The sequence below is a fragment of the Chroicocephalus ridibundus genome, chromosome 4 (assembly GCF_963924245.1).
Source record: "Chroicocephalus ridibundus chromosome 4, bChrRid1.1, whole genome shotgun sequence".
Lineage (NCBI taxonomy): Eukaryota > Metazoa > Chordata > Aves > Charadriiformes > Laridae > Chroicocephalus > Chroicocephalus ridibundus.
Window position 1 is genome coordinate 90,880,263 of NC_086287.1, and position 27,195 is coordinate 90,907,457.

Consider the following 27,195-nt stretch of genomic DNA (forward strand, 5'->3'; position numbering starts at 1 on the left):
GGCACGAGACAGCTCCTGCCACCAGTGTACTACCAGATGGGCTCCTGCTAGACCATGGGACAACAGTCCGGTCGGTTCCTTAGAGGATTCCTGAATTTTACTCAGCCTAGACAAGGCCTTCTCGAAAGGTTAACGATATTCTGCATCATTTCCTCTTTCCGCACATTATCTTTTTCTATTACTTCACTTTTATGTCTCCACTCCATTCCCAAAAAAAACTCTAGTTTTGCTGTCTAATGACATTTAGCTTCAAACATAAATTGCAGCAAAATTAATTTTGTTAAACACATTTTATCTTGCTCTTCTATTGATGTATGTGGTCTTGTTATCAAGCATCAGACCAGTCACTCCAGTTTGTTTTGCTCTTACTTCCCCAATGAAGAGTTGTGTCGCAGTGTGAGTGCATAAATTAAATCCTACTTTCTTCAAAGTCTAGTAGGGTAAGTAAATATGCATACTGTCGCCTTTTTTTATTTTTAATTAGGTTCCTTAAGTTTGAGGAAATTTTAAAAAGTTAAATCATATGAAGAGTACCAGTTAAATATTTATTCCTTGGTACTTGCTGGGAAGAACTTGCTATGTTACACTTCACAAACCAGAATATTATGGTGTTGAAATTGACCTTTCAGTCTGCTTATATGACTAATGATTGAGACCACTACCTCTAGAACTAGTGAGAAAAGAACATCTTTGACTGTTTATAATATTAAATTCCTCTTCCTTTTCACAAAACTTCTATTAATGTGTCTACAAAGCCTTGCATCTGATATGATCAAAGAAGATGAAGTGACTCTTACCTAATGAAGAATTCATCTGTTGTTATTCTTTTGGGAGATAGAAGTCCTGGGGTTTCTGAAATTTTTGATTAATTAATGCACGCAGTTAAGAGGTAGTTGTGCTAAGAAAATAGGAACTATGAAATAACAGCAGGGTAATTCAAGAATTGTAAGATAGGTCAGTGCAAACCGTTTTTTTAGTGAGGTCTTTGCTAAAGCTCTTCAGTCTTTCATCTGATTTGGAAGTGCAGAACAGTTATAGTTTGACGGGTCATTGCAATTTAGGTGCTAAAATGGTGCTATTTAGGAAAATACTGCTTAAAGGTAGCTTGGGGGACGTCCTACTTACATGAGCCTTGTTTTTTAATTTAGCTTTCCCTTCATAATTTGGATTTCAGGGAGTCAGACTTGCTGAGTAGAATCGGATAACAATGCCACTATAGAAATCATCTGGTATTGTACAACTAATGCTTGATTCAGAGAATGCACTAAAGTGGTCGGTATTTAAGTCATATATTATGTATGCAGACAACCCCCTACACTTGCTCTGAAAGAAAAAGCTTTTTTGCATATTGGTTTTGCTCTTTATTCTTCTTTTGTTAACTGAGGTTAAAAAAAATGGTAAAAAGAACTAAATTATTTGAATGATTGGTTAGGAATCTTGTTTGGAATCTTTTCCCACTGTTAATTGGTGTAGTATTGCTTTCTTCAATTTGTGGACCATATACAGCTTACATCTATATATTGCCCAACTTGCTGTGGTTTACAGAGAAAAATTTAAGGATTCACAAAAGGTTCAGTTCTGAAATGCTCTACATTTTCTTCCAGTAGTGGTTTTCCAACAAAACATGTTACAGATAAAACGTGTCTAATAAAGACAGACGCCTTTCTTAAAATAAAAGCCAAGACACTGCTGCTTCACCGCAAGCCTTCATGAGTATGAAGTGTACAGAAGAATACTGATACCTAGAATCATCAAGGGTAGCGCTTTAGGCTTTCAAAAGTCCCTCTACTGAGCATTAACTGAAAGGAGATGTTTAGTGTCTTCATACTGCAACAGTCCTTTCAGACTGGAACTGCCTGTATTTCACTTGTGAAGGTATTGCAAAACAGCATGTTAATAAAAGGTTACGTGACTATTGCTAGATAAGAAACCAATAAAATTAGAGTGATAAATTGTGTATTTTTTTAGGGAATCGGAATGTAATTTTTTAAGTGGATGCATTAGCAAGATAAAGCCTCTGTAAGATGCTCATAGGAGTTCTTAGAATGGCTAATTAATCCCTTCCCACCTGGGCTCTAACTCTGAATGTGAAGCTAAATTCTCCCATTGCAGGTAATGGTGCCATTTTTTGCCATCTGTGCAACCTTACTGAGGTAATCGATACCCTGTCATCACGTAGGTTGAGATAAAATTATCTGTGCCTCTTAGAAGCAGCGTATTTTGGTTTTATATCCTCTCCTTCCATCTCTTCTTGTGCCATATAAAAATTAGCTAATATTTTATTCATATTCTTAGTAGCAGCAAAATTTAATTGTAATTAATTTCTGTGTCTGAATTATTGTCTTCTCTGAGTTGTTTTAGGTAATTGCATCACATTTTTACTAAAACCTTTGACTATAAAGATAATTTCTTTACTGCTTTTTATGACACAGAGAGGGCCAAATGTTGGGGTTTTTTTTGTTCTTACCAGGAAATTGCCTACATGAAAGATCCGTACGTGCATCGCCTTTCTTTACTGTCAATCCACACTTAATAATTGATCATAAATAAACCCGAACAAGGATTCTCAATAATAATTCTAACCAAGCTAGGAATAAATAAAGCCAGCAGAAGTCTGTACCTAGACACACCTCAAAATAACTGAGGTTGGGGCAGGTAGTGGTATGGCAGTTTTTTGTAAGGGGACAGGTTTTTGAGCGTACCCCGGTTCCGGGATGATGCACCTTTCCTCTGTTCGGTCAGATTTTACCCGTCTGCTTTCCCTGACGTGGTGGGTTCACCCTGCGGGGGCTGGAGCAATGGGGTGAGAAGCTCATGGGTGGAGATGAGGACAAAACACTGGGCAGCATTTTGCCCTTTCTTACACACGGTTTTCTTGAGGCACCACCAGCGTCGCTGAGGGGCCACAGCGGAGCTGGCTGGAACCGCCTAGAACCGGTTGGAACTGGCTGGAGCCGGCACGGGGCCGCCCTGAGCTCGCCTCACAGAGGAGAGGCCCCGGTGGGCCGCCGTACAGACACCCAGTGCGCCTGTGGGCTCCTGGCCACGGGCACCTCGAGCTTCTGGAAAGCTGCTGGTTTCACACACAGAAATTGACTGGTTTTATTTAATTTGGGGGGGGGATGGGTGAAGCTGGGTACGAGGAATGTGTAGAAAAAGTCATCTGTTGAAAAAACTGGAAGAATTCCGTGAGAAACATTCTTATCAGCAGCAAATTGGAAATTAAAATTAGAAGGTAGTTAATGACTAAAGAACCCATATTAGACTTTGAAGATAATTAAGTACTAAAAGATATTCCAGGTTTACTTATGAAAAACTTTAAATTTATGGGGTAATTCTGTGTGGGCCATTGGCTGTCTGGCTGCAAAGTGCAAATAGACATTTATATGCAGAGAAGGAAGGTGGCTATCCAGAATCATTTCACCAAAAGCAATAAATAAATGGAAACAACTGTTCTGTGAAGAGAAACCTTTGAAATGACTTGAAGTAACAGTAAGAATGAGACTGGTTATCTTTTCCTGTAAATGTTGTTGCTGACTGCAGAGTGGAAAGGAATCAAGACTATATAAACTAAAGCAGAGTTCTTAAAACAGGTTTGTGCTGCTTTGACTCAGCTTACCAAACTTCCGGTAAAATCCTTATATTTGGGGTGAGGAGAAAGATCCTCGCTTCAGATATGGTGAGGGAAATTGGATGGGAAGTCAAGAAATCCCTTTTGAGAAGAGAAAGTTTGTCTAGACAAACAGGCTAAAATCTATTACTGCCTGCAGTTTTCTATTTTTACATTGCTTTTCCCTGTTCAATTGGTTTGCTTAATTTTATCAGTGTTTTTCGGCTATATTAGAAGCAATATCTAAAGTCTGCTTTGTGACCTGTCGTGGAGACTTGTGTTGTGAGGTGTAACAGTTCCCATAAGCCCTTGATTATACTTTGTAGTTTACATGTATACTTTTGTCAAAAATGAAATTGGGATTTAGCTTCAAATGTTCCTGAAAATATGATTGGTTAGATCATGATTAACATAACTTCATCATTATGAACATAATTCCATAACTTTTAAGTTGGAACATTAAAAGCATAGTCAATATTATCGGGTTTTCACATACTAAATATCTACAGAGCTCTGCAGATATTTATTTTTGTCAATTTGCCCAAATTTGTGCTTGCCACTTTTCTTTAGAGTTGTGTTGCTAAAATCAGGTAGGAACTTCGATACTTTCTGAATGTTCAATTAGAATCTCTTGCTATCAAAAGAATGAATGCAGTATCTTCCATACATCAGTCATGTTTTACATTAAAACTAAATTGGCTTTCCTGCCTTTTTTCTTTATTGAAAGACTGAAATCTCACTCTTCTGATAGTTAGGCACAATCTAATTTTCCACCTGGTTTTATTTACAGCCTGTTCAAAGTAATTTGGGTTTTGTGCCAATTCTGTCTTTTACTTGAATGCTGCTTTCTCTTGCATGTGTTGTTTTTTGTTTTTTTTTTTTTTTTAAATAACGATATACTTCTGTTGCTGTTCTTTATTTTGTTAGTTTTTTGTTTTGTGAGTGGTGGGGCTTTTATGGATTTTTTTGGGGGGGGGGTTTGGTTGGGCAAGATAAGATATAAGGCAGCTTCTTTCACAAACTGGTCATGTAAAGATAGATGGTCGTGATTTCAGTGCTGCAGGCTTTTATTTTGAAAACATTGTAGAAGAGTGGGTTTAAAAGGAGCTGATGAGTTAACCCATAATGCTTAGGACAAGCCTGGAAATTATTGTGCAAAGACTAATAAAATGAAGTCCTCTGTCATCTTAATAAAAAGAAGCAGAGATCACGTAACTGTTCCTACGGAGCTGTCATGCCAGCTTTTTGGCCAGTTGGTCTCAGACACAGTGGACTTGGCAATACTAAAGCAAATCTATTTCACTCATTAATAACAATCTCCTATTCTCTTCCTTAATCTGTGCAAGTCTGGGGGAAAAAAACTCTTAGTGTTAGATCAGTCTTGGCTTTAGATGACTTATAATTTCGCTAAAGCAGCCGAAGTAGTTTTTTAAATTTAGCAAAGCCTTTTTTCTTTCCAGTGAGCAGTATAGTCACGTAGTATTGAAAGATAGATTAAGAGCAAATTATCTTGAATTTGAAAATGAATTTGCTGGAATTTCACAGAGAAATATTGCTATTCTTCCATTTCCCAAAGCAATTAACACAGTTTCGATGAGTCAACATTTACAAAGATAAATCTTTTTGTCAGCAGTTTCCAACTGTATCTAAAACTGTATCTAGCTTTAATGTAGTTCAGTTATAAGACTGCATTTTCTTTCCTAGTCCCCAGTACATCCTATGCAATCCTAAGATTACTACATTGACTTTAGAATACGGAGTTAAACAAGCCCTGGAAATTGAAGGGGCGTGTGCCTCTATAAAGCTTCAGCTGTGCCAATGCCACATGAATTTGGTTGTCTTCATGTCAGAGTTATTTGTTTGCTGTTAAGCTATATACTTAGTAAAAAATAAGACTTGGGAAAGGCTTGCAAGAACAATTGCTAGGGAAGTGAGTAGATGTTAAAATGGACTGTGGCACTATTTGCAAAGAGTGTATGTGAGTAGATAGGTTACTTATAACAAATACTTCTACTCACACCCAGCATGGTGAACTGTAAAAGTGGAATGTACTTATAAGCATAACAAAATACAGAGAAATGTGATAGTAAGTCATCCATTTTAATAAGGAATTAGAATTCTGACCTAATTCTTTCCCGGTAGGATTTATCACTAGTTTATAAATAACTTACAGGTATAAGACATGGCAATGAAGAATAAATTAGCAGAATAAACAAAATGCTCAGAGACTTCCAGCCCCTGCTGCTACCACTTTCTCAGGGAAAGACTGGGAGAGGGTGATATTAATGTCTGTGCTCAGGTTCATTTTCTGGCTGGCTTAACTCCATTAAAGAGTTGAGTCTAGGGATGGGTATGGTACATGAAAATGATAGCCGTGTCTCTGATAAGTTTATTGCTGTGTTTTACTGACAACTTGGTGAGGAGAGAGAACCACAGTTATAGCATGCAGTTGCAATCTGACCTTTTTTATTATCTCTGAAGTTTTGGCATGATTTGCCCTAATGACTGATTAAGTTTTGGTAACTCATTGTGACTTTCCATTGCAAGTGGATAGGAGGGTTGACATAGAATCATAGAATGGTTCAGGTTAGAAGGGACCTTAAAGACCATCTAGTTCCAACATGCCTGCCCTGGGCAGGGACACCTCCCACTGGATCAGGTTGCTCAAAGTCCCATCCAGCCTGGCCTCGAACACCTCCAGGAATGGGGCATCCACAGCTTCTCTGGGCAACCTGGGCCAGCGTCTCCCCACCCTCAGAGTAAAGAATTTCTTCCTAATATCTAATGTAAATCTCCCCTCTTTCAGTTCAAAACCATTACCCCTTGTCCTGTCGCATACATTCGATGATCTTTCTTTCCAGTTTTTGGAAGTAAAGGAAGTCCAAACAAATTTTCAGATGCATATGTCAGCTTTACGTTCAGCAGGTGCTTTCCTGCATTGGGATGGGAGCGTGTGCGTGGAGGAATACCTGCTTATATAAGACTGTGTGTTGTTCTGTCCTTCCATACCTTATTAAAAAAGCTGGAGGACTGTCAAAATTACCTAACATAATACTCCTGCCATTATCATTGAGCAAATGTATTTAATATGTCTAATGCATTCTTGCCCTTTTTTTAAAAAAAAAAAGGAATAAAAATCCCCCAAACCAAACTTTGAACTGGGCATTAGGAGATGTGTCAATTATACTGTGATAATTCTATTTGTGTCTGCTCTAAATGTGCTTGAAAAATGTAAAGAAACAAATTCTGGCCAAATATTCACATGATTAGTATCAAATTTCCAGGGGGTCTTTTTTTCTTATATTCTAGTGATTTCATTCTTCAGGTGTTTCCAAACTGCCAAGGAGTATCTTCATTTGAATGTACATCTGTCTTTCTCTTTTGCTTAGCTTTAAAATCTGCTCTGACTCTAGTCCAAAAGAATGGGCTGCAAGTGGTATCCTTGGCAGGGTCTGCTTACAGCAGTGCTGAGCTATTTTTTTTTTTTCTTACTCTTTGCTCATTGTGATAGCGAACTAATGAATTTACTCCTTTGTTTTTGTTCTTACAGCTTGAAGTTGAAGTCACAGATATAAGTGGGAAAACCATTGATGGTCCGGTCCGCCTAGATATTTCTGTTATTGATCAAAATGACAATAGACCAATGTTCAAAGAAGGACCTTATATTGGCCATGTCATGGAGGGATCCCCTACAGGTAAGTCCATGCCAATCATATCTCTATAAATAACACCTGAACAAATTCTGTGTTGATAAATGCATTATTGTGATACTGTATAACTTTTCTTGCTGATCTTGTGGCACACTAAATCCTTCCCCGGCGTATAGAGGTGGGAGCAGCCCTTTAGGACAGCAGGTAATAATTTTTGAAAAACATTCAAGTCTCTACAGTAAAAAAGAAGGAAAAAAAAAGGAAAATAACATCGTTTGTAATGAAAGCTTTAATTTAGGTTTACACACTTTTATCCATATCTGGAATCAACCCCTGGGATATGATTGGGATTCAGACCAGACATGTACGATTTCTGATGTACCACCTTTTTCTCTGTTAGGTTAGCTGCTGGAAGGGTCATTTTTATTTGTTTACGTAGCATGAGGCTGAGCACATCATGAATATGCTAATATTATAGGTGAGATTGAAGTGCTGAACAATGTTAGTTGTGTAAATGCAGATAAAACAGTTGCAACAAAATAAAACCACGTTTTGAGAATTAAAGTTCGTAATGAAAATGTTATGATTAAATTCACTGTTGATTTTATGTGATGATGAAATTCTGTAAGAATAAGATACTGTTCCAAATTTCAGTTTGGGTACAAACAAGCACCCTGGCTAAACTCTTCCTGCAGATGAAGGCTGAATTAGTACATGGTTTGTTTGTTGTTGGTTTTTTTTTTTTTTCAACTGTTGTCCTCAGCTGTTGTGCAATTTCGTTGTGTGTTATTGAGCAGCTGTTGCATTCCACTTGAGAGGTATCTCCACTGCATTTTTAAGTGGTAATTGTAAGATCAGATTATGTTATGGAGTTAACCTGGGTCTTGGTGAAAGAAATCTAAACCAGTAGAAGCTGCCATTAAAATTAGTGGAGCGACAGCGATTTAATTGGATCAGAATTAGGGGTTATGTATTTATACATCTTTCTATACATCATTGAACACAAGACCTTATACAGTTGAAGCTGTGAGTGCAGACATAAGGTTTTGGCTGTATAGGCATACTGAAATATTTTGAAATGAAAGCTGCAATCAAGTATATTATATTTTTATGAATATTTAGTATTCATTGAAGCTTAATGTGGTGACATGTGCTTTGTTTACTCTGAACAAGGATAGACATTACCTTTCACTTCCTTGTATTGCATATTGATAGGACTAGAAGTTATTCTGTGACCTTATTTTATTATTTATGAAGTTCCTAGAAATCGTGTAACCTGTTTAGTGAGTTTTGCATTTTCACATATAGTTGCCATTGTTTGAAAAGCTGTAGATATGGAATGCATTATGAGCTGCTCCTTCATCAGATTAAAAAGTGTGTTCAGGTAAATGTTCTTTTACCTTACTTGTGGCAAGCATGTAATGAACTAATTGACAATCTTTTCATTCAAACAAGAAACATGTTTCGTATTTGTGATTGTGGCTGCAAGTGAAACAGTAACTCTTTTTTGTTGTAGGTCTGTAGCACATTCTTAATTTATTTCCGATATTGATGGCTTATTCAGAATTCAAAAGAAACTTCCTTAGACTGTCCCACTTGCCATTCCCCCTATGTTGTAACAAGAGTTTCATAATTAACTGAGAATATATTGCTAACAAATGTCAGAGATTCCTTTGCACAATTGGTCAACAGTATGTGACTATCTAATCGGATCAAGGGACCAACTTTATTACGTTTTCATTCAAACTTCAGCAGCTTCTTGTCACGCTCATTTAGGCACATATTCCTAGACCACTGTGTAGGATGGTGTAGTTTTAGTAGATTCACAGTCCCTAAATCCAGTATTTCAGTAAAAGAAAGTGATGCCAAACAGCTCAAACCGTGTAGCGTTTAAACTTTAATCCTGCTTGGTAGCATATGAGCTCTGGATATGAGCTGTGAGTTCCTGCAAGTCTTTCAGTGGCCTCGTGTCTCTCTCAATCAAAGCACAATTTTACACCTCTGACTTATCCCATGTGCTTCCCAAATAATATTTAATGTTTAGCTTTGACTATTAATTCCAGTCTCTGGGACAATATTTAACTGTTATCTGCTATATGTTCTTTCTTTACTGAAACTGTGTATGAAGTTTTTCTCTGCCAAGAAATTTTTTTTTTTTAACTGGTAGTTCCCTATTTTTCCTCATCTATAAACTATCCTTGCTTTTCCTTTTTTCACTCCTTATACGGAAGCTTATGCTTCTGATTCAGTGTACGTGTTTCTCAGTCCAACTTCTAGTGAATTCTGTAATTGTTTTGTCTTGCTGCACTTTGGTATTTATCCATGTAGCATTTGGCATTTTTATTGTCTTACCTGTTAATCAAATTTTGAATAATTTTTCTCAACTTCATCTTTTTCTTATTCTCTCCCTCTTTCCCTCAGATATTCATCCCATGAAACTTCATAACCTCATTTTCCGGGTGTCAAGAACACCAATACTTGCAAAATTATTTTGTGCAAAAGCAAGCCTGTAGAATCAGTGTTAGCTAGAACCTGTCATAGTTCTTTATGCAGATGGCATCCAGTCAAACAAGACTTCATGTTGTTTACATCTGTTTTCCATAGTTCTTCAAATTTTATAGCATATATCTTAAAATTATTCATCAGATTCTGCTGTCTTGCTGCTCCCAATCAATAGTTGCATTCACAGCTTGATAGAAATCTTTATATGCGTGTGTTTGCATGTATGATTCCTGATTCCTTCTTATTGTACTAAAATTGTATTGTTGTATTTCCTTTTTTTGAAGTTCCAAAAGAAAGGTTTTGCATTATATGCATAACCTTATTTCCTACCACAGCCACCTTCATCCTCATTTAAGCTCTGAATCCAACCCATTCACTGAAACAGTCTTCTGCTGAAAAATAAATAATGCTCATATGGTTATCTTGGATCTGTCTGGAGAGAGTTAGCATCAGAAATTTAAATATATAAATCTTAATATTCAAGGGAATGTTTATATTGGACTTCCTTGATGTTGTTGCCAGCTTTTTATTGTTTTCCAAAATTACTTCTTTCCTTAAGGATTTGAAAGTTTAGTTCCTTAATTAGGGAAAGACATAGACTTTACAAGATTACAGTGAAATGTTGTGCCAAGCCTCTTTTAAGGACCCTCCTGTCTCTGCCATTGGAGATAGCTACAAGTAGAAGAAAACAAAAGCAAACATGGAGATAGTGTGTAATTTTCATATTTATTTGATCTGCCTATGAATAATTGAAGACTCTTTTGTGCACAGTCCCAGTGAGGTTGTGTTTTGGTGGTGTTTTTAATACATTTTCAGTGTTATTAAGGCCATTCACCTTTTTTTGTGTGTGTGAGTTTTGAACTCACAGTAAACACCACTGGTTATTAGTACATCTACAATTTGTGTGTAGATGGCAATGTAGAGAGGCAAATACCTGGGCATAATTACTGAGAATATAAACTTGTGCATGCATTACATGAATAAATATTCATCTGAATTTCAAGCTAGGGCTTTCCACAGCTTATAATTAACGATAAAAATATGTAAATGGTAGGTGATATAGTAACATATTTCTTTCTTGATAGATCTTTTCTGGAGAGATTTCATGATATAGTTAGTTACAGTTAATTAGCTGTTTTCATGGAAAAATGTTGTATTTCTGGAAGTAGCCTAGAGTCGAATTCTAACAAAAGTACGCTCAAATGTATGCTTAAAGTCACCACAGATGTTTTTAGATTTCTATTAGGAGGTCTTTCCCTGGGCAAACCGCAAACTTGGAGGCTATTTATATATTTAAAAAAAAAAAAAAAAAGCAGGAGGAGGGGGAAGAGCAGTAGAAAAATAGTTTGTGGGTTTTTTTTATTTATAAAGTCTCTAATTTCTGTATAACTTCTAATTTCTCAATAATAGTAGAGCCTGATTCGGTGACAGCTATGGCAGTTTTTCAACTGACTGTAATGGGTTTTGTGTTAACTGTGCTGCTGATTCCTCACGGTTTTGTTTTCTAAGTTATGACCCAGTTTATTTCCTACAGATCTCTGGTCCATCCAGCTGGCAACTCTAGGGTTTAAGATCTGTGTCCTGCTGCAGACTTACCTCAGTACCTTAATGAGAGTGACGGTAATATTATGGATTACATAGGCAGGCAGAAACATTTGAACGTCTCACTCTTTAAAGGTTGGGAAGTGAAGGCTGGTTAAATGAACTTGGCAGCCATCTCATTTCACTTGCCGGAGGCGTTTATCAGAAATTATATTAAACACATTTGACACTATGTGACTCGTAACAATATGCTGCGAGCCCAGTGGGGTAAAATCTTAACTGCAGTGCTTGGGAGAATTGCTTGAGAATTGCATGTACATAAAGCAACTTGTTTTCCATGATGCCCAATAGCCTGAATACATTGCATTCCAGCCAAGGAGCCCCACACCAGGACTGATATGTGTCTATAAATAATTGCTAAAAATAAAGGGACATTTGGAGACATTTAGAGAAGAAACAGAAAGAATTAATAAGAGTAGCCTAAAGGGTTGTTCAGTATCATAAAATAATAATTTGTAAAAATGGATTAAGCATGAGGAAGGGTCTGAAGCGCTAAGTATTATTGATAGCTATGGATTGCATAATAGTGCATGGCTATGATTCAGATAAATGAAAACTGGTTCTAAAGATGGTTGCTTCTTATCAAGAACAACCTGCCCAGGACAAGGGGGGTTGGTTTTTTTTATACTTACCTAACAACAACATGGAGGTTAGTACGCGAATGAATACAAATGAGATTGGATATGATAGATGAGAATGAAAAGATACCGGGAAAAGTAAACTATGGGCAGGCTGGCCTGGCAAAGCAGCAAGGGATGTATAAGGCATCTTTGTCTGATACGTACCTGTTGTCATCTTTGATACATTTCAAATATTATGGTAGTATTTTCTGGACTGAGGGGTTTTGATTCCTTGTAATCCCTGCTGGTTTATGGAATAAGAAATTTACCAAAGCTGTAAAATTAATAAAATTACATTGAATTTGGTGAACTCTCCAGTCCTTTTGACCTATAAATCCAATAACATGGAGGAAACTTCAAGGGTGCTTTTAAGTGTTTTCTTTTAGCCAAAAAATTAACATTAAAAATAAAATAAGAAAAAAAAAGAATTTTCACAGAGAGACATGAAAAGAGAATAGTAAAGGATGTAGTTTCTATTTATCTAGGTAAAAGTAGCATCTGAAATTTCCAGTGACTTCTGATTCTGCCTGCTAAGTGTTAAGATGATACTTCTCCTTCAGATGATACTTCTCCTTCAATCTTTTTTGTTACAAAAGATAGTATGTTCTGCATAAACATACAGTTGTTTTTGTGGGGTTTTTTTGTGTGCATTGCACATATTTTAAAAATAAGAATACACTTCCTCGAAGATTGAACTGGAGGGGTAGTTCAGGATATCAAATCCTAAATAGCATGAAAACCAAAATGGTGTCCAACATCAACACCCCTTTAGAGCAAGCACTAAACATCAGTTGATGGTCTAGGTCTGAAGTAGAATGTGGGCTGGCATAGATTTATTGTGCTGGTGGTTCTTACTGTGCTGAATTTTAGTCAAAGTATGATGGGGAGATTTACAAAGTTTTTGAGAGTTCCACACAGAAAATCTGCATTCGGTTTAGTGGAGTGCAACCATTGTATAAAACTAATCCACCAACCAAAATGCTTCCTAAGCAAGTAGTCTGGGGCAAATACTTGAAAAACAGTTTGAGCGTAGATAGAGTTCATGACCATAATAAGAACAAAATATGGAATGTTTGAATAAGAATTGCAGAAAAATGTAATCGAAGCAGAGAGGTACATTTTGATGGGTCTCAGAGCGTACTTTTAAGTAAAGGCACGTGCTTGAGATACTGCTGACACTAATGATGGTCTTAAAACAATAAAAAAAATGAGTTCAAGACAGTAGCAGAAATGGTTTTCTGCTTAAAAATATATAAGGAGAACTAAATACTTCTGAATGCTTATTGACATTTCTTGTAATAAGAGAATTAAGATGAACTCTTTGGGGCATTCAGCTTTAAAAAAAGTTAATATTACCACTGGGTTTACCAAGAAAAATAAGAAACAAAGATTTAATTTTTGTATGATGGAAGTTCGCATATATGCATTATAGAAATGCTTTGTATGATATGGGAATTTTGATGCATTTTAATACTAGAAAGTAAAATGTTGCACTTTGTCGTATTAATTATGCGAGTCTCACCACATCATAAATTAAATCCTCAGTAGCCTGCCTGCTAGGCCCTGTCTTGGTGCCAGTTGGGTGGGCATGATCTGCTAACCTGGAGGAACGTATTTCTTCCATCTTTAATTTATTATACTAGTATGATCCAAATTACTTGTTGTTCTCCCAAGCTAAGCAAAAGGAGTTTTCATCCTGATTTTTTTTATTTGTTGTTGTTGTTTAAAAACAAACAAACAACTTGTACAGCTGTGTGTAAACCAGAGCTCTGACTAAAAGAATTGCTGAAAATTTAAGTGCTCGTTACAACTTCTCTTATGGATAGTTCTTTAGCAGTTTTTGAAGACCTATAAATTCATTTTCAGTTTCTGCCTGTTGGCTGCTAAAGTTATGTAATGAGTGAGCTCATTATTTCATGTAAAAATATTCATAATTTTTTAAAAATCAGCAGTAGAAAACTTAGAAGTATATATAGATCTGAGCTGCAAAGCTGAAATGTCTCAGTAAATCTACCTCAAAACTACCTCAGAATTAAATGTTTGAACCTGAGCTTTTTTGATTCAGAGCAACGTCTCTTGCAGCAATACTTTGATTTTAGAGGAGGTTCAAAATGTCAAGTGTCACACATTTAATTATGAAACTTAATGCTATGAGCTGTTGTGCAAAACAAAAGTATAAAATGGTTCAAGGAATTTGATAAATCCAGGGAGAGAAATTTATAAGTGACTTGGTAACTCAGCATAACAGTACCTAAAGAGACTGTGACCTAGGAAGTCTGAGTTAAAGGAAACAACAGGCCATCTCTGGGAATACAGGCCTTCTTCACATATCTTTTCCCTAGTCCTCCACTGCTGGAGATGGGATGTTAAGATCTCTGAATAACCCAGCATAGCAATTTTTATGTTCTTCTATGTACAAATGTGTGTAGTTTTATGCATACTTTAAAAATTGTTGATGGCAAACATTCAGCAATCTTTTCTTAGGATTAATCATCTGCATTTCAGCAAAAATGTGCTCACTGCCTTGAAGTTTTTTGTAATCAAGCCTCTAAATGTCACTGATGTCAACTAGGTAGAAACATCTGTAATGTCAATATTTTAATTTTCAAACAGAAGCCAAGCAGAAGCCAGTTGGTTAATTATGCATGGCTGCTTTGTATATCCCAGTAGGAATTTGTTCTCAAGTCTGTGAGGGATAAAATAGCTGTATGTGAATATGGGTATTGTGTATGTATATTTTTGTGGATATATATTACATATATATATGGTATGTACATATTAAAGAGAGATGAGCATATGCAGACACACATACTTACCTGATCCTTCAGTAGGGCCTAGGGAAGCTGATATGTTCAAGTTACTGTGTAAGTACATGATGAAAAGAAAAGATATGTATTTATTAATAGCGTATTGTAGTATGGCAGACAACGTAGTATGGCAGACAAAGATGTATATCCAGTCTAATCTTTTTTTTTTTTTTGGGGGGGGGGAAGTTGGTATGAATAACCCATTAAAGTATTATCCAGTAATTAACACGTGCCCAGCCATGCAAGTGTGGTTAAACCAGTGCATTTTGAGCAAATTAAAATAATCTCATGTGTAGCAATTAGCATTTCACTCAAGCTGAGTATGTGATATGAGCATCTGGAAGCAGGAGTCTGCAGTTCATTCCAGGGTTCAATTATTCTTGATTTTCAGCAGAAATAGATTAGAGGCTCCAGATCAGCTTAGGTGCACAGGTCAGAATTACTGGCCAGTTTGTGAGGACCAGAAACGATGAGCCACCCTCTTCTTCAGCCCCAGACAGAAAATTCCCTTTGACTTTCTTCTTATTATTGCACAACTGATTTGTTTGCTCACCATCCCTCCTGCTAAAATGACCTTTCGTATGTTTTTCTGTAGTTATTTACACACAATGATATACCAAAAATTTGTCTTATGACCAGATCAGCATTAATGCCTAATGTTAAAGGTTGTAAAAACACTATGGTCTCTCTACCTTGGCCATTTAATCTAGTAAAGTACTCAAATTTCTATGTACAGAGCAGTGAAAGCAATGATGGTTAGCTGTTTTGGCTCTTCTTACATTATAGCCCAGGTTCATTAAATAAAAATAAGCATGTTTCTTAATTAAAGAACAAATGATTTTTATTTTTTTTTTAAATGCTGGAGTCATTGCTGGGTACTGAAAAACAAGGTCTCAAGTGAGTTTGTGTAATTCAGTGTGTAATTCTTTGCAAAGGGAAATTTATGCATTAATAAATTTATCAATGGCTTTTGCACCTGGGCTTTTGCACCTGTTTTATGCATCTACTTCTGTCCTCTCCAAAAAAAGGATGAGCTTTAAAGGTTCAAACAGTTTAGACACACGAGACAACCTCATCCATGTAATCAATTAATTGAAAGATTCTGTAGTGTTGGGAAAACCTTATCTGTAAAAATGCATTGCTGTGTGGTATACTGCAGAGGAGGAGGATGCTGCAGCCCCTTTGATAGGCTTTATTAGTGGTATAAAACCTCAGTGTGTTGATATACTTCTAAATCACCATTTCTGGATATTGCCTTCCCATCACCTATTTGCAGGCCAGCAGCCCTGCAGGCTATATGGCGATGTGTGCTTTAAGTTAGTGGACTGTCATCATCCACACTACTATATTTCATTCAAGCCCTTTAAAGTGTGTGAAAAGGGTGATAAATCCTCACAACTCGCAATCACGTGCCATAAATTTATTATATGATTTGGAGACTGATGGCAGTAGATACAGTAGTTGAAGCCCTACACCCTCTTCCCTGTCCTCTCACAAAACGAGATGTAAATCCTGGAGTTCTGTTACCATGTATTATAACACTGGGACATCGTTTCCTTTGACAGTAATGCTATGGTGCAGCCACTACCCTGTGTGCCAAATGGAAAAAAGCCTATAAATTGTTAGTGCAGGTAGGATTTGTTTGCCTTAGTATGGAATGCCAGAATCAGTCAATAGACAGGTCCATCCTCCTTTATTGTGAAGGAGATATGTAGTTGAATAAAAAAACCTCATTGTTGCAGAATGGTGGATTATTTATTCCCTTGCAGGTTAATTTGTTTGGCTTTTTTTTTTCCCCCAATATTATTTGAAAGATATTATCAGATAGATAGTGTCCTAAAAAAAAAAAAGAGAGAGAGAGAAAAGAGGTGTTATTTTCAAAGTGTAGGTTCACTTTTTACTTCACGTTTTTCTCCCATTTCTCCCTTTATTTCATGCCTTCGTAGTCTTTCTTTTCCCACCATTAAATATAGTGCTTGGGGTTTAAATTACAGTCTGCAGTCCCATGAAGTCAAAGGATAGTTGTACATTACATTTGGAAGACTGAAAGCTATTGTGATAAAAAGGAAACCTTAGTGAGAGTGAGCAGTGATAATCTATTTTGTATAGTATGATAAGTTTTCTTTTTTTTTTATAGAAATATTCAAAATAGTTCACTTGGCCTACATATGTTGAGCAAAACTTCTAGAAAATGTAACTCCTTGATTTCTTCATTCAGATGACATCTTTTAAGTACAGAAAATGTCTACCTTTGCCTGCAGCTATTCATTTGCCCACACAGTTGCAGTAAATGCAAGCGTATTTCTGTGTCGCGGCTTTTCATGGTTGTCCACCAAAAAATAGATGGGAAATTACGTTAACTTTTAGAAATAAAGTTTAATTAAGGAGCACCGCTACCATGCTTGAAAGTAAGAATGAGAATTTTTTTAAAATTACACTTTTGTACCCTAAGAATATTCTGGTTAAGTTGAAAAGCCTATTATTTGGTGTCCGGGGAAGGGGGAACTTGCTGTCAGTTGGTATATAAGATATGCAAAGAACGCATGACTGAGTTAAAATCGCTCATAAGAAATGTGATAGGTTGAAGGTGAAATCCCATAGTAGAGCAGATTTCTTACTTTCCATCCATCTTCTGCTGGTATATCTTGGAAACTCCCAGTAAAAGTGTCTTTTAAATATGGATCTGAGAAAATATTAACAGATACATATTCAAGACAGTGATTTTTGGAATACAAATGTAGCTCATCAGTATTATGATTTAAGTATGCAGCAGTAAAACATGCTTATCGTTAATGCAATTGTTATCAAAAGAATATCCTACAATTTTTATGTGGTTCTAAGTTAGACTATTTTATAAAACTCTAAACCTAGAAGGGGAAAACAAAGAAAAACAATAACAACAAAAAAACCTTTAAGGATTGCTTATCAGTCAGGAACTTGATTTTTAATTCCCTTTGCTGTTTTAAGAAGCACTGTAATTTCTCTGAGGTTTAATACATGATGACCACTCTATTGATCAAAACAGAGGATTACTCTGAAGGTTTGGCTAAAAACCATGCTTACATTTATTTGAGGTAGCTGAGAAATAGTTGGATAGGAGGCCTATATTCTAATTATGAATACATTCACCAGTGTTTTACAGGTGTTTTTCAGGACTATGTATTAGTGCAAAAGAGAGTGTGGTAGGATTTAGAAACCATTCACTTGTAGCAACTGCTGCTGCAAAGGGGATTCTATTAAACATCAAATGTATCTATTAAACCGATGCCAGAAATAAAACATATAAAACAGATGCCTGCAAAAAAAAAAAAACATTTGAAGCCAGTGCATATATATCTTTGTGTCTGTTTTCTAATTATGAATGGTTGGGATAACAGACAATGAAGGTCTATTTGAAAAATACTTTGCGTTTGAAATTTGTCTCTGCTTTTCAATTACAGTAAAAGCAAAGTTGTCCTTGAAAAAAATTGGATTGATGAATCTGGATTAATTCAACTTTAAAGTAATTTCAAAGCAATTGATAAGAAAAAGTCAAAGTAGAACAGTTTTCTGTGGTTGACTTTTAACGCTGTGAATTGGTTTTATGATTTTCTTTATATCAATATTCTGGAGAAATTCACCTAATTTTTCAAAATGTTTCAGTAGTAACAGAAGTGCAAGAGAACTACATATTTTGGTACCATAATAGCTCTAGTAAGTTTTCATCACATTTTTCTGCTAAGACTATTTGTTTTGATTCTTACTATGTTTATGTCTCTGATACACTGTAAGTCATGTCACAGTGTAAGACAAGTAGGAGGTAGGGAATGGTTAATGTAGTTTGTAAATGTATTAACTCACCTGACAACACTGTGATATAACTTCCTTACGTATTCCAGCTCTTGTTTTCAGTGACCTGCTGCCACGATTGTGTCTGAATCTGATTCCAGAATTGTTGATTCCTTCCCTAATATTGAAGAAAAGTAGAAGTGCCTTTATTGCTTGGGATTGTGCATCCAATCATAGTAAATAAGTCAAAAGACAATGTGTGGTGTACACTGGTGTGTAATTGTTGCTACAATGTTATCTCATTTCTCAATTTTTCAACTAACTGGCTGTGTCAATACATCAAGGTTTAGCATCTACTTTCCAAATAGCTTTCAAGAAATAGGTATCAGCTCCCTTTTAGTCCATAACACTGTCAACTTCCAAATTCTTTTCAGCAGTGATTGTTTCTAGCTAATAAGAGTAAAAAAATTCATGTCTCACTTTTCTCATGTAACTAACTAAATATTTTAAAAATAGACGTTTCCCTATCGCTAACTTTCTTGGCTTTTTATCAAATAAAGCCTTTATTTTTATTATTATTATATTATTATAGCTGTTGCTTATTATTTTTTATTAATTTATTGTTATTATTTTATCATCATTATCATCTTAATCTATTATCAGTACAAATTAATGACCTGCCTTCTTCTGTTGGTGAATAGTTGAGAACCAAAAATGGGGAGCCAGGCTCTTAAGTTTTCTGACGGGAACAAGAATATTCTTTTCATTTACTTGCAGTGGACACATTCTCCATGTAGAAAATTGAAGTGCCACCATTCACGTACAACATGATTTCTCACTGTTTGTGGCTTGGGAGATTCTAAGCATCTCAGTTCTCATAGCATTAGTATATGCACCTGTGGCTTTCATCAAACTGCAACATCGGGGTCTTGAGATTAGATTTTATGTAGTACAGGGTAACTTATTTTTAACATGGTTTTGAAATTGAGATACACTCCGTTAGAACAAAGCTACTTAAATTAATTAAATAATTTATGGTACACTGCAGGGTTTGTCCATGGGGTCATATGATTACTCTTTCAATCACTACACATTATATATTTTCTTCCAGACTACTCAAGGGTGTAATCTTATTAAATATACAGGCAAACATTTGGTCTCACTGCTTTAGGCTTTAAAAGGGCAAATTATACTTGATCTCTCAGGGGGAGGCAAGATATCTGTTTTTCCTAGATTGGGCAGGGGCAAAAAACCCAAAGAAAACAACAAAACAAAAAAATCCCAATCATAAAACCCCCACTCTGCAAATCCAGTTGGTCAAATCTTTTTTACTTTTCTCAAATGAAGCTATATTGAGTTCCAAGCTGTAGTCTCTCATGTGTAGTGCCCTACAGCTCCTTTGGACTGCGAAAACATTGCCAGTGTCTCAGTATGTTTTTACAATCTGAATTCCATGATACTTTAATAAAGAAATTCTGTTGAAGAGTCATTCTCTTTTACCATTGGCAATTATAAAAATGGTATCTTTCTTTAAACCAGTTTCAAATTTTTAAAGAGGTAGTTACTTAAAAGTTTTTCATCTGTCATTTCTTGCCATCAACCCTATGTTTCTGTGGTGTGTCTGAGAACATTGAGAGGCATCTGAAACACTTACCTTAAAGGGATTATTAACAGAAGATCTCTTTGTGTTTTCCTGATGAATGACAATTCTTTGTGTCAGCTGAGATTGGCATATTGTGAAATCAATGGCTGTAGGAGCGTCAGTGAAATTCATGCAGACTCATTATTCCTAAAAACTCATGTACTACAAATCTGAGTCTTTGGAGATGAAATTTGCAACCAGTACTGTTTAGTATAACAAAATCATTCCTGCTACATCACCACGCTTTTGATTCAGAATATGGAGGTGATGTAGGTCTGCATCTGTTGATGGAATATACACAATTTTCACAAAGGCATCAGGATCTCAGCTGGATTCTGTCCAGGACTTTTCTTTCAAACTTTAATTCAGTACCTTAATTTTCTTTTACACTATGTTGCATGAGCCATTAATTAATGTCATTGATCTTGTAGTTTGAATTCTTCAGCACCTGCAGCACCTTTGCTGGGAAGCTTCATAGCTAAGTACTGCTACCCAAAGCGTTCTCAGTAAATTCTCCGATTCAGCACCTAGGTAGCATTTTTTTACTCTTCAAAAAGTTCTCCTCTAGGGTAGAGCACCAATTATAAAAATGCAATCACAGCAGTTGCATGATATTAAAATAAAACTTATGCTGTAGCATGTAATAGCAAATCAAACTATTAAACAATATGGAGTTCTTTTCTATATGCAAGAATAGGTTCTTACTCCCACAGGCTATATAAGTGCTACAGTCAGAAGAATTGTAAATGTTTGCAGGAGTGGGCTGGTTTTGTGCAAGCCCTGGAATGAAGCCATGGTGAATGTAAGATGAGGAAGCATCCTGCTCATCTGTTTCAATTGAACCTGCTTTGGATTCTTCCACTAAGAGACATCAGTTCATTGTTTTAAGCCTGAAAAATGGTATCTAAGTACTTGATATCCAGGATCTACATTATACTCGGATATAATAATACTAGTACCAGCAGCAACTAAATAAAAGTGGTTTAAGGCTTTCATCTGACAAATTCTGCAATAGTTAGAATCATAGAATGTGTTGGGTTGGAAGGGACCCTTAAAGGCCATCTAGTCCAACCCCCCTCAGTACACAGGGACACCTCCCACTAGATCAGGTTGCTCAGAGCCTCATCAAGCCTGGCCTTGAATGTCTCCAGGGATGGGGCCTCCACCACCTCTCTGGGCAACCTGTTCCAGTGTCTCACCACCCTCATTGTAAAGAACTTCTGCCTAATGTCTCATCTAAACCTGCCCTGCTCTAGTTTAAAAATATGAATTGTTGTATGAATAAGTTGGAAAAAAATATGAAAATTTGTATGAATAAGTTTGAGGACTACTCAGACAAATCCTTCTGGAGAGAAAGCTCATACCCTAAAACCACTATGAGAATTTCTGGTAATTGAAGACTGGACAGACATTGAATGAGTAGTCATATAAACCAAAAAATATATATAACGCTAAAAGAATGTAATTAAGTTAAAGGAGGTATACTGAGATACTGAAATGTCTATGGTGTAGCTATGAATAAATGGATTTTGTACTGCCTATCGTCACTGCTGTGTAGGAGCACCCTATACAATGTTAGTAGAACAAATGTTAGTAGAACAAATGTTAGTTTAGCAAGCAAAGTGTATGATAGACTTAACACAGATACAATGGGCAATACTGTTCTTGTTATGTCACCTTTTTGTGCAGATGGGATAAGTGGTCCCCAAATCCGGGTGGCCAGAACTTGGCGTAGGAGCTCAGTTCCCAACTGTGGCAGAGAAGGGCCAGAGCTACAGCAAAGAAAAGCAATAGAGCCACATCAGCGTTTTTAAACAGACAGTGTAATGGATCATGAAATTGCATACATTACTGTTGGGACACTTTTGCAAACTTCTTGGTTTTTAATTTAAACAGTTTTGCCTTCTTGATTTTAAGCTAAACTCTATCATAGTTTCTATTAACAGAACCCTACAGTACTCAAAATAATTATAAGACAAAAAGATAGACGTGCCTCTTGGGCTTGTTGTAATCTTGCTTATTTGGCAGTTTAATTTTGGGAGGTTACACTTTCAGCAGGCTTGGTATATGCTGCAGGCTTACTAAATAACAACTAAAGAATTGAAAATTTTATCGTATTTTCTTAGCCGGGAAAAAAAGCTAATAGTACAACTTTTCCTTTCCAATTTCATATTCTGAAGGTTTGCCTTTGCTAGTTAAGATAATATAGTTTATCCATCCTTTGGGCTCTTATTTTCTCTTTGCTACAGCTGTATCCAAGAATGTCGAAATTATCAGCTTTGGGCTTCATTGCTATTGAATAAAGTTTTAACTCATTTCTCTTTTATTTTTGGGGCTTTTTTTCTTCAAACTGAAGAATCCTTTTGGAAGCAAGCAAGCAAATATTTTAGTTTTCCCCCTCTTCCTGGTTTGTAGATACAATTTGTCTGCCAGTTCCATTACAAGTAGTTAATCACAACTGGGAAGTGTAGGGGAACAACATCAAAACACAGAATGTTTACCTCAATCACTATATAGATTAAAACATTAGTTAAGAGTATTATTAGCATACACTTCAAACCAGTGTGAACAGATAAGTCCATGCTATGTTCAGAGAAGCCCCTGCACAGGGGCATTTAGAGCTGCTGATTGTACCACCTCCTGCTGTGCACTACAATTTGGGAACCATTTGTCAAGGAATCTTTTTCTGTATGGTTTGCTGCTGAACAGGGAGTTTGTTCATTCCCACCATGGCTCTATATTAAATATACTCTTGCATAAAGAGTGTTGTGATATTTTCTCACAACTGGTACATCCTTGTATTCCTTTGGCCTGTCCTGAGGGTTTTAAACAACGTGTGCTAGAGTTGAGGAAAAATATGTTCCTCAACTTCTGTATTTTAGCATTTTCATAGGCATGGCTGTGAGGATGGGTAGTGGTGAGGCTGCTTAAATACTACTAAATTTGCATGGACTGCAGCAGCTAAAGAAGTGGAAAGCATAAACAAGCATTAATTAAGAGAAACCGAATGAGGTAAAGGTTTCTTTGTTATTGTAGCTCATTTAAATGCTTAAATTATGTTTTCTCTTGCAAATCTGGTATACCTTAGCTGTAGGCTAGTCCCTGATACGGTCCAGGAATTACAACCTGTTGAACGCTAAGTAGATGGTGTGGACCAATATTAATGAGGGTCTATAGAGCAGTCTCCTTATTACCGCTAGCCAAAGGGAAAAAAGAAGGGTATTTCATGGTTTGCTACTCTGCCTAGGGATACCAGATTTACATGTGGCCTAAAACTGCTGATCAGAGCTAATCTCCATGATCATTATAGCTTGAAGAAAGGTTTAATATTCAGGATTTTCTAAAGTTTTTTTCTAAACAAAAATAGGCTGCATGAAAGTGGGCCATTGGCAAGCCAGGAGTGTGTGCTGCTGCCAAGAATTTTAATGGCTTGAAGCTAAGCAGCAAGGACTTGTGCTGCAGTAAAACTTTTTGCAGGTTTTTTCACAGATACTTGCTCAGTTTATTTTGTTCTCTTAAGTCTGCACTGAAGCACACTTTTCCCCCAGACCTATCTGATGGGTTTTCAGAGGACAAGAGATAGTGGAACATGGCTGCTTGATAGAGTCTTAGCAGCAGACACAGTTGTTGTGATTGCTATTGGATGTCCTTAAAGTCTCCTCTCCTTGACAGTTTTCCTGGAGGAATATTTCAGTTTGCAGTTGAGAATGTTGTCTTTGTGTTTATTAGTGCACGGAAGGAAGGGCTACAAGGCTTTTCGGGGGTGGGGAATCCTCGTTTCTCCTCACTTCTGTTTTAAAGGTGTGCAAATTAATTACCAGCTTTTGTGTTTCATTCTTTATGATCCTGGGCCAAAGACAACTGTAAGCTGAAGGTAATGTGCCAGCTGAGAATTGTGCGTGCTTTCCAACTCCCAGAATTGGGATCCCCAAAATTCTTATGTCAAATTTCTGAGAAAACCGGAACCAGTCAGTTTACTTTTTTGGCAGGATTTAGTCTGTGGGGCCATTTAGGATTCATCTATAGATGCATTTAGAGATCCCCTGCAGACTTGGTACAACTTCTTCCATTTCGTTGGCATTTGCTCTTATCCAGTAGCTAAAAAATTAACATCTTTCTCCAGGATATGATTGCTTTATAGTGCAAAGGTGGAGATGTATTTATGAAATGAGAGTCCTGGTCAAAAATTGTAACTGAAAAATTTTGCCAGTTCAAAGCAGCTGCTTAAGGAAAAGAAGACTGGAAAAAAATGTCTTGTTATTTTTGCTGATTTTTTTTTTCCTGGGGGCAATAAATAGTAAAAACTGAAAAAATAAACACCCCACTGTCCACTCACCACAGCTGTAGAGAGACTATTACTTAAATGCTTGTAATGACACATAGCTGTGAGTACAAGTGATGGGGCCTCTTACGGTTGCTATGTTTGTAACATTCTAAGCAGACTTTGTTTTGTGGCTTTTTTGTGATCTCTGGGTAGTATCTTTTCTTCCCTTGGCTGCAGCAAATCAGGGATACCTTATACCTTCCAGAGCAGCATGTTTCCTCGTCACTCTGACCCTGCATTACTTCTGTCATGGTCCTTGTTGAGGAATAGTCATGAAGTGCTTCTGAGCTATAAGGGCATGGGCTTAAATGTGTATATGGCAGGAGTTGAAACAACTTTGTCTCACAGCGTCGTTGATCTCTTTTGCATTGAATATGCTGTGTATTTTCTCCTGTGTTAAACTGCAAAACCCAGAAGATGTATTTTTTTTAACTTTAGGGTTTTTTTAATCTATTTCTTAAAGGCTAGAAATTTGGTCTCTTTTAAAATATGTGTAGGGAATTTTGTCAAGTGAGCATCTTGGATATATTAAGCGGCTTTGAAAGTCTCAGCTTTGATGTGAATTGTAACCTTGTCAGTAATATCTGTGACATGGTAAGAATTTTATTGCCCATAAGCTGCCATGCAATGCAGATTTCTATGTGTTGGTAGCCAGCACTTTTTTGAAACACATTCTTACTCGTGTATACACACATGCAGTTTCTTCTGTTGCAGATCACCATTGGGAATGGGTCCCATGAAAGCTGGTCTGAGATGCCAGTTCTTAATTTTTCTGAAGTATGCTGAGCACGTTTAGCTTTATATTTTTACTTTTAAGCTTTTACTCTGAGCTTTTCAGACCAGTCTGGGAGACCACTGGCACAGGATACATAAGTTATTACTCCTACTTTTGACTTTTTGAGTTAATTTTCAAGAACGTAAATTCTTGCTTGCTAATTAATTTTTTTGCATGGTTGGAAATGACTGCTGCAGTTGGCAACTGCAAGTTGCTATGGAGATATTTTCTGTAGGCCTAAAAAGGTGAATGATGGTGTTTAGATGTACTCGTCTTGCACCTGGTGGGTGTATGTATATTTACATCTTAATTCATAAATTCCCACTATGTGGTTGAGATTTAATATTTATTATAGTTAAATAAAATGGCTTATGCTCCAAATTTTGAAGATTCCTTTCAGAGTTGGACAAGTAACTCTGCATCATCTGTGTCAGTTTTTAAACTTATTATGGAGCGTGAAAGTTACATCTTTATAGGTCACAAAAATTCATTTATTATTTGGGGTTTTAACAGAGATGGTTGACAAGAAGTGCATCAGCTGTGTATAGGTTTAATAGAAAGCAGGTAGGGAAATTTGGTCCCACTAGAGTTTGGAGAGTATTTTCTGTTAATGAGAAAACATTGACTACTTTATATCTACATTATATAGTGAACTACTATATATTTGAGAACTAGCACTTGCTGGTGTAGATTGGAAAAGCGCTTAGGGAGGAGTTTGTAAGTGAGGTCAAGCTGTGATGTGTCATTTAGAACGAATAACTTTAAAGGATGGTTTACTCTATATGGAGTTACAGAATAATGAAGGACGAAGGACCTCTGGAGGCTGTCTGGTCCAGCCCCTCTCTCACAGCAGGGCCAACTTTACAGTTAGATCAATGTAAAGGCTGTCATGGAAAACTCCTTCAGAACACAGAAGTAATTCAAACCAGATTCACTGAATAATTTCTAAAAGGCAGACTTGTTTTTACACAGAACACAGCTTATTTAGGTGGAATAACTACTAGAAGAATCTTTAGTGTTACTATTCAAATTCTGAATGAATGTTTGATTTGACCGTATTCATGGACTCCTTTGCTCATAAAAGTTAATGTTAACAGTTTGCTCCAGTTAATAAAGTTGGGAGGCAGATGCTTTTCATTGATGAAATCTGTCCTTCTGCCACGGGTCAGCAAAGAGCCTATGCACTACTTAAACTCCTGCAGCAGTTTCCTTTTAAAAGAATAATTGAGCTCTGGAGTTTCTACTTCGCAGTGAGATGAAGCAACCATAACCTCCACCTTTATGTTTTAAGACAACTGTTATTCAGGTGTTATTCAGTACATCCTATTTAGTCTTTTTGGAAATTCAGTGCACTGTCAGGAAACACAAATATTGCCAAAATATTTTGCCGAAATTATATAGAGAGCTGCAAGTTAATCCATATTTTTCTTACAAGTTTAGTTCTATAAGCAAGTGAATACATCAGAATAGAAACTTTCCACGCTTCTAAGTTGCAAGAAAAATCTTAAAAATACAATCCACACTTGCCTAAGAGACTAAAGAATTAAAATTATTTTAATACTTCTGTTTCTTAATTCATTTTAATCTTCTGGTTTTGAGGTCAAACTCTGGATAAACAAAGCTACATGTGATAAGTAACACTGCCTGATGATTTCAGACACTAGGCAAATCATAAAGTTAACAGAGTGTAAGTCTCAGTCATGAAATTTCTTGAGTATATTCTTTATTGTTTATTCGTGAAATGCAAACAAACCAGTGTGAAACTTTTTTGATGCTGCAGTTTCTCTTGGTGCCTAAGAGTTCGCGCATCACGTGCAACTGTTTGGTAGGATGGTCAGCTGTGTTTGAAGCAAGGGTTCACATAACAATGGAAATGCTACCTTGGGGCCATGCTA

General features: G+C 36.4%; 1 protein-coding gene across 2 annotated transcripts in view; it reads left to right on the top strand.

Annotated features, from left to right (window-relative positions):
• CDH13 (cadherin 13) overlaps positions 1–27,195 on the top strand; it is a 501,672-nt gene that overhangs the window by 278,270 nt on the left and 196,207 nt on the right. For both annotated transcript variants that reach the window (XM_063334708.1, XM_063334707.1), the window contains exon 6: positions 7,161–7,305. In XM_063334708.1, the coding sequence (XP_063190778.1) occupies positions 7,161–7,305 (145 nt within the window). The remainder of the gene's footprint in view (positions 1–7,160; positions 7,306–27,195) is intronic.